The sequence below is a fragment of the Bombus pyrosoma genome, linkage group LG3 (genome assembly GCF_014825855.1).
Source record: "Bombus pyrosoma isolate SC7728 linkage group LG3, ASM1482585v1, whole genome shotgun sequence".
Lineage (NCBI taxonomy): Eukaryota > Metazoa > Arthropoda > Insecta > Hymenoptera > Apidae > Bombus > Bombus pyrosoma.
In genome coordinates, this window is record NC_057772.1 from 6,063,992 (window position 1) to 6,072,687 (window position 8,696).

At 44.7% G+C, this 8,696-nt stretch overlaps 1 protein-coding gene across 5 annotated transcripts in view; it reads left to right on the forward strand.

The window, feature by feature from the left end:
• The first annotated feature begins 300 nt into the window (after nucleotides 1-300).
• LOC122566242 (protein IFH1-like) overlaps nucleotides 301-8,696 on the forward strand; it is a 35,213-nt gene continuing 26,817 nt past the window's right edge. For all 5 annotated transcript variants that reach the window (XR_006316442.1, XR_006316444.1, XR_006316443.1 and 2 more), the window contains exon 1: nucleotides 301-5,053. Coding sequence is in view for 1 of the 5 variants with exons in the window: in XM_043723218.1 (XP_043579153.1) it covers nucleotides 1,662-5,053 (3,392 nt within the window). In the remaining 4 variants the exon portion in view is untranslated. The remainder of the gene's footprint in view (nucleotides 5,054-8,696) is intronic.

The following is an 8,696-nucleotide window of genomic DNA, read 5'->3' on the forward strand; positions in this document are numbered from 1 at the left end:
TTCTCATCAACGACTTTATCCAAATCTAAAATTTCAATTAGTTTTCGGTGCACCAAAGTAACTGACATAGACAAAAATAGCCAACATTAGAGTTATAAGATCTATCGCATCGTTCAGAAGTAGCCAAACAGATTATTTTCACCGAATCTTCCAACGATCCGTATTTTCAAAGTTCTCCCATAGAACTCATAAGTTTCGACGACTTAAAGCGTAAATCGTAAAAAAGTAGAAATAATTGTTTTTAAGGAAGCAAACGAAAGAGGAGAAACGAAGGAAATAAGACAAGGGCATCACGGATAGATCCGGTCCTGGCTCGCGATTCCGTGGAGCGGGGGCGGCGGCGACGAAGTGGAAGGCAACGAGGAGGTACCGACAGTAGCTCCCAGACAGTGACTCCGCGCGTAACGACATGTAACCGGTGGATAAATCTTCTGAGTGTTATGTCATCGATGACAATTGTTCGTCAGCCACGATTTCATCGTCGACGATTCGTGCATGGTCAAGGATAAAGGTGTCGTTGTAGGAATGCGTGCAGAAACCCCGTGAAGAAAGCTGAAAGGAAGAGAACGCGCTTGTTGGAAACGGACCTTGAAGTCGCGAAGTCGGGACAGTGGAAAGGATTAAAGAATTTCGAGGAGAGAGATTTAGGGTGCGACAAGGCCGGCGCAACCACCGTGTAAGCAGCCACAGAGAGAAAGAGAGAGAGAGGGGGAGGGAGGCAGAGAGAGAGAGGGAGAGAGAGAGATAGAGAGAATAACGCCGGTGGAAAGAGAGAAGCGAATAGTTGAAGAGAAGCTCGATGGGTCGAACATACTCAGTGCTGCCAGCCGTAAGCTCGACGGAGTCGACGCCGCAAGCTCGATGCAAATCGACGTTGTAGATACCTCGATGAAAATCGACGAGCTCGCTGATCCTTTGCTCTCGCTCGCCCTGCTCTATATCGCGGTTCGATAGCCGGGTGAACGTCGACGACCTCCGGCATCGGTGGATTCGACACCTTCGCGATATCGTCGTGTTTTTATCTTTGATAATAGTAATCGGCGGTGTAGCCGTGAATCTTCGGTTCGACGTGCGGTGTGGATCAAAACTGGCGGAAAGTTTTCGCTGTCGTGAAACGTACAACAAAAAGAACGGAGAAGAAGCGAATAAAATTAAGCGGTCGAACACTGGCAACGGAAACGTCGAGGAAGACAAGAGCGTGGCCTATGTGTCCGGTGCATCTTGTTCGCGGAAGTGCTAGGTCAACAATGTCAATGCCCTTAAGATCGATCGTTGCTTGCTTGAAATTGTCTTGTTTGTTAATGGACGGTGAGAAATTGACTTCAGGGTGAGTCGAACTTGATCAGGGTGAATCCGAGCCACCCATGATACCGCTTAATCACTTAGTCGATGGAGCTGCATAGTATAAGGTTATCACAGTGTATGCTTAGCGAGCGATCGGGCGATGTAATCGCGAATAAAAAAACTATCCTTTGCCAGCCGACTGATGTAGAAATATCGATGTACAGTGAATATTTTAAGAGTTACTTTTAGATAGCACGTTCTGGTTGATCGGCGGGCCGAGAAGTTACTTAACGCGATTGAAAGAAGAGGAGCGGTTGTCAGAAGAAGTCGTCTCGGTGGACGGGTGGCAGAGTAATAACCGCTCGTTGGATGGAGTGATGAGCGGGGCCCCTGCACGGGGCACAGCGCCCCGTCGACAAAGACGTCATCATCATCATCACCATCACCATCATCAAAAGCATCAGAAACAGATTCGGCAAGAACGGTCCTCGGATGAACCGGAAGAGAAACGGCCGAAGGTGAATCCGATCTTTCTCTGGGCCTCGCAGCGAGAGCAAAGAATCGTCGAGGTAAGATGCGAGGACTACGACAAAAGGAATCGTATCAAGTTGACGAAGACGGCGCAAGGATGGCGTTCGATACCAAGAACGGCGTCCAACATGTACTCGACTGCCTTGGGAGTTACCTCCCAGAAGACGAGCAGCGCAAACTCTTCGAATACGTCCGACACAAACGAAGAAAAAGACATCAACAATCAGACAGGGCATACGACGCTCAATCTTCGACATATCTGCGCGAACGAGCTAGCCAACGGGCGGACCAACGGTTTGGTCGGCAAGGTCGATGTTGGAAAAAAGAGAAGTTACGATGAGGTTAGTAGAAAGAGCAAACATCGACGTGATTACGGATTTCCTCTGGACGAAATGCGGAATAACGCAAAGATCAAAGAAAATTGGGACGAGGAACGACAAAGAGTACCATGTTCCGACAATGATGACGACGACGAGGAGGACGTAGAAGAGGAGGACGAAGAAGAAGAGGAGGAGGACGAGGAGGAAGACGAGGAGGAGGAAGAGGAGGAGGAGGAGGAGGAGGAGGATGAAGACGAGGAGCAAGAGGACGACGATGAAGAAGACGCGAACGAAAACGAGATAAAGGAGGGAAATAAGTTCGAGAAAGATGCGTCGAGCTGCAACGGAAGGAACAATCTCGAAAGACTGCAGAAAGATAAGTTGTTCCAACCGCGAGTAGTACTGGAACAACTACATTTTTCTCAATTGCCTCAAGGCGTTCATCAGAATGTCCTTCAAAGACGGGGAAAAGACGAGAAGGGGCAGGGCGAGGATGATGTTATCGCCGGCGAAGAGAAGCCAGCAGTGGATAATGAAAAAAGAAAACACGTGAACAAGGCAGGCATTCAGGACATATTGAACATGATCGATGTCACGGCCTCGCCGGTTCTAGCTACCGATACGCCTAGTGCTGATTTGCCCGTCGACTCGACGAAAACGTACGAGGTTCTCAACGAGAATCTTCATAATAAACCCAGTGAGAGTAAAATCAAAGACTTTAACGCAGCGGTTCTCACGGAATTATCGGGTAAGGTTAAAGAACAATCGAGAAACGAAGCGATTTCTAGCTATCAACAGCTGGAAGATATCGTTAAAACGAACGACAATCTCGCCGGCGATAAAATACAGATCCACGAAGAGAAGATATTCGCCAACTACGAAAACGAAGAAGAGAAGAAGCCCGAAACGAAGAACGATGTCATCATCGTTTCTATAAAGAACAACAGTTCGGACTCGAAATCGTGCAAGATTGCCGAAGCGGACGGTGGCCTTGGAAATAGATCAAAGTGTAGAACGAATTCTCATTCTAAATGGCAAAGTATGATTTCTGTCGACGGCGTGCAATTGGAAGCGGAAGACGAGCGACCCGACGAACCCGGTGAACCAGTGAAAATAGATTATAACGATAGCTCGAAGATTTTGAATGCGCTGAGAAATACACCCGGTCTTTCGGTTTCTATTACCAGGACTCACACTCCGGAAATAACGAAAAATATAGCTATATCGTTGACGAGACCAGCGTCGAAAGCGTCGTCGTCGTCGTCGAGTCGATCGCCCGATTCTCAAGCGGAATGCGTCGAAAGATTGTTGAAGAACACGGATTCTGCAACGGAAACGCAAGGAACCACGACTTCTCCGAAGAATCTTCCCGGTTTGTCCATTATCATACCTAGTTACCGATATCGAAATTCTCAAATAATCGCGAATCATTCGACTTCTCCGAGTACGAAAGCGCGCGTCGAGTCCCCGGAAAGTACCGTGAATTTCCCCAAGAACGAGGCTTACTCGGGCGAGTCGAAGACGGGCGGATTTCCTCACGAGGAAGACGACAACGAGAGAGACTTGGAGGAGGACGAAGACGATTGCGATTCGCAAGTATTGGAAGATCTTAGACGACAGAAAGCCGCCGACTCGCTAGCTTACGAGTCCGATTACTTCCACCGGCAGAACATAGGAAACTCGGAAGATCGGAAGACTCCTCTGGAGAATACGAAAAATCAGGCTCATTGGATCAGCTCGAGCAGAAACAGCGAGGCTCAAGCTAAATGCAAGTATCAGGATGTAGAACATTTCGACGAGCAAGTCCTCGAGGAGCTTCGGACACGTGGCACCGTTGTCTCACCGCAGCCGAGTGGAATTCCATGTTCCCCGGCTTCCAGGAGACCCTCTTCCGCGTATCTCGAGAGATTGCTACCTAGTCCCCCTTGTTCGGTATCCTGTTCGGAAGACGCGAAGAACGATCTAACTTTGAAAGGTATTTTGTCGTCGCCGAATCAGCTGGAGGTCAGAGATTACGAGAAGCAGAAAGAGATCTCGAATCGCTGCGATCAAATACCCAGCGATCATCTTACTATACGTGCCGATCCGAAGGACATGGAGAGAAGTAGCGTAAACAGGAAAGGTAACAGAAGCTTTCAGGAACGATTGAACGTTCACACTCAGGAGATGAGGAACTCTGGTAGACCAATGTCCAGCGGTGATATCCATAGTACGTACTTCGTGACAGATCGAGCCACACCCAAGAGACCAATGTCCGCCGAATGGTCGGTCGGTAGGCAAAAGAACCAATCGAGTTCCTATCAAAAATCATCTGCAAAGCATCGAATGCACGCCATGGAGGAGGCTTGCGCCACGTCCAGTAGCACCGACAACCTTTTGGATCCTGCTAGTCAGCTTAGAGAATTGATCGAGACGTCCGGACATCTGATACCCGATCCGCTTCTGGTACCGAGAGACTATTTGCCGGGTCTGGCAGCGGCTCCGGCCACTGAAATTCCGAAATTGTTGGCCTCCAGGCCAGAACTAAGACTGCCAGAAGCGTTAACCAGGCCGGATCTCCTTAGGGATCCAGATTTATTGGTGATATCCTTGGCTCATCTTCAGCACGTCCTCGATCACGGCGAGGGTCCGGTCTGCAGGTCACGACAGTCGCATCCAAGAATCAACAACGGCACTAACAGAGGATCCGGTCACGCGAGCAACGGAACGAAAAACGCGTTGCAAACGAGACCCAAGCTCAGCTGCAAACCAATCGGCACGCTAATGCCGGCACCGATCGATCTTTCCAGTGGTCGAAGAACCACCACTTACCTCCCGTTGCTCAGGGTACGGAGCGGATTACTTAAACAGGAACCGGAAGTCAGCTCCACGGCCAATTCGCCCGAAGAGTCGCAACTTTGGCATCCTCTGTTCGGCAGGTAATTCTTACTCGTTTAATACTTTATTTCATTCAATATAGAAAATACGAGGAGCATGATTTTAACGCGAATATGAACATCTCTATATTAAAGATTAGTCTTACGTTTAGTTACTCAGGGAATACGAGATATTTGCTCGTTCGATCGGAAGAATTTGCTCGACGCTCAGTGATATATAATTAGCCACGGCATAGAATAAGAAATAATTCAATCAGGTGACGCAAGTGTCCATTTACATAACTTATGTATATGACATTAAAATAGAATAGATAAGGGACTTAATAAGAAAGTGTTTCGTAGCAAGAAATTGAAGCGCATCCTATTATCACGAAGTGTCGTTTATTTTATCCAACTCGAACGGGAAAGAACATTCGTACGCCAGAGGCATTAACCCGTACCCCGGAGCAGTGAAACGGCATCCGTCACTTTTATTTTGCCAAACGCTTTGTCCTAAGGTTCTCTGTGATAGTACGCGTCTTTTGACCAATGACTGCATGAAATGTAACCGCATTGGAACATTTTACTCGTGGCAAACGTACGCTTGTAACAGCCGTATAGATGCGGGTAACCATTTCACTGAGACAGAATATAGGAACGGTTGTTCATTGTCTTACGTGTTCTCCGATGAATCGCTTTTCAACTAGATCTCTTTTATCCGTCAGATGTTATTTCTTCGATAAAGATAATTATCCATGGTTATAACTTATTTATCTTTTGCACGAGGAGAGGGAAATATCACGTGAAACACGTTGGAATGAAACACCGTCTGGTCTCTATGACGTCGACTGTAATTAATGCGAAAGAGAGGCGGACGAAAGGGTAAAAAAGAAAAAAGAAACATCACGAAAAGCATATAAAATTGAGAATCCACGGATTAACCTCTCACTGCAACTTCAATCTGCATTTAGATGTAGAATCAAACTCGCAGACGCGATGTTGCCAGCGAAAAAAAAGAAATTGGAGCCGCCGTTGTTATCGATGCAAACGCATTGTTCGTTAAAGTGAATTTTTGCGATTAAAGTACGAGTTAAAGAACGAATAAAAGTACTTTTTTGTTTTTTAAACAACAATTTGCCATAGAAATAGATCTTTCTAAAGATCGTCGATTATCGACGAATATTATTCATATTCTTTTCAATTCGTGCGTTAAAAGATCGTCATCTAGATTCAAATTTTATTTCGTCGAAAATCTCGTCCGGTACGAGCCTGTTTAAATATCGTATTTTATCCTTCTTTATCCCGTCTTTACCTGTATTTACTGACGTAGGTAACAAGGTTCGACCTAATCATTGCAAATTATTAAATTACACCTATTAAATGTACTTAACATGCATACCACGCGACATCGGAATTCACAATTACCCAACCAGTAGCTAGCTCCGAAAGCACTTTCATTAATAATCGATTTATTGAATATCTTGTATTATATAGAAGTTTTAACACCAACGCCGGTCGAGAGAGCGTGTCGTGGTAAATCAATAATTAACCATCAACATCTTGCAATCTCAAGTATTATTCAATTAACGGTAGTAGGTTCTAATGAACTTGGAAGAATTCTTTTTTATATTACGTATTACATATCGTAATATGTTATCGCGACTGTCCTATAGCTGGAGAAAATTAATTAATATTCGCATAACTGGTACCGATCAGTTTTTCGCCGTTTGGCGTTGGTAAGTGGACTATATTAATCAACGAAACGGGTCATAAAGGAGCAACTATCGAAGCGTTTAACGTAACAGCATCTTGCCCTTGTCACTTTCACTGTTCCATCCTATAGTTCACTCGGGTCGTTTGATGGCTATTGCTCCGAGAACAATTAAATTTCGATCTATGTACTTAATGGTAATCGTGGTTGGACAATTAAATTTCTATACGTATCGATACGTGGAAAGGTGTACGGTGTGCGGTGTACGACGATACTTTATGCATACAGAACGGGAAAGGAGATGGAGTCAGGGTATTTTGCGAGTCCGCGACGACGGAGGTAACACACTGATACTAAGAACGGATCGGTGATAGTGCGATCATTTGCATTTTAATACCGAGCGAACGATAGCGACTGTATCTCGCAGGCTCCACCTCCGGTCTGTCAGTCCGGTTATAACGAGCCGATCGACGTGCATACATGACCGCCGTTAAATATTTAAACGAGATCGAACGTGGTAAACTGCTGCGCTACCTCCTACGTAGAGAGACGCGAGCATGATCGATGCGCTTCCTCTTGCTACCAATTAACAACATTCGACAAGGTTCCACGATTTGCTTCCACGCTTCTTGTAAATATCATAAAAATCTCGAGTTTAGATTACATCTTAACGCTGTCTATGATGCGATCATACTCTCTCTCTCTCTCTCTCTTTCTCTAGTAAATTATGCACGAATTGTGCATAATCTCTACTTCTGTTATACTTTCTTTGCGTTTGGAAATTGAGGCGGATCTGCCTGATGTTCCAATTTTACTTTTGTAATTGAATCAAGCAGATTTGAGAAAGCTTCTGGTTATTTACGAGGGAATAAAATAATGGAATATAAAAAGAATACAAACAAAGTAGAGGCGCGATAAAAGAATAAACGTGTAGTGGTAATAGTAAATTCTCCGGCGAATATTATATGAATTCGAAGTCGTATTTGAAATGATTTTCACTAAACAATTCTGTAGATTCCTTATATTTCAATTTGTTACTGCGGAATATTTATATTTGCCGGGAAGAAAGCGTGGACCGCCTTCGAGTCGTGAAATTCTCACTTTCGAAGAGTTAAATCTATTTTATCGCTAGCAATGAAACATTTATAAACTGTAAAATTTCTTTGGAAGTTGCTTTTATCCGATACTTGTCACATAACTTTTTCATCCTGACAGGAAGAAATAGCAAGAGACTAAAACTAAAACTAGTTTGACACGGGGTAATTTCATTTATTTATGACGCGTAAATAACATTCACGGCTGTATAAAACCGAGAATGGGATTAGTGGCGAAAAATACTTGCCGCGTGGAAATTGGCGTCGCGAAAAATAATTTTTTCTTTTTTCTTATTCGATCCACGTTTTCACAAGCGTGTGAGAGAATTTGCGCGATTTAGGTTAGAATTCCGGAATAATTGGTGAAGGGGAGTCATTCGATCACTTAGATTAGAACATTCGTTCCAAGACGAAGAGTCCGAATTCCTGAACTTTCTAGCATTTAATCTTAGCGAGAATATCGAGACCAACATGAATCTAACACTCGGTCTGTCATAATTTATTCGTTGTTGAACGTCTGCCATATGAATTTTCACCGAGGACGATTTCGAATGTTTGGAATAGAACGATCAATGATAGAAGATTATCGTAAAGAAAACGAACGAAAAAACGAAATCGTTGGATAGACGCATTGAGAAACGTTTTTCCAGCTGGACAGCGATTTTCTCACGAGGTGGTCGAATTCTGTTGGTCGATCTTGTAACACGTGGCTTCTAATTGGTGATCGAGACTTCTCTAATTAGGACTGTGTGTTCCACGATCGGCAATTGGCAGGGCACGAAAGTGGGTCGTGGCTCCGAGTTTTGTCCTACGCTCCTTGTCTACGTTTTGCGACGAAACTGTTGCGCAAGCAGATATTTCAAATTCATAGTCTTCGGTCCTGCCTCGAAGGATTGATAAA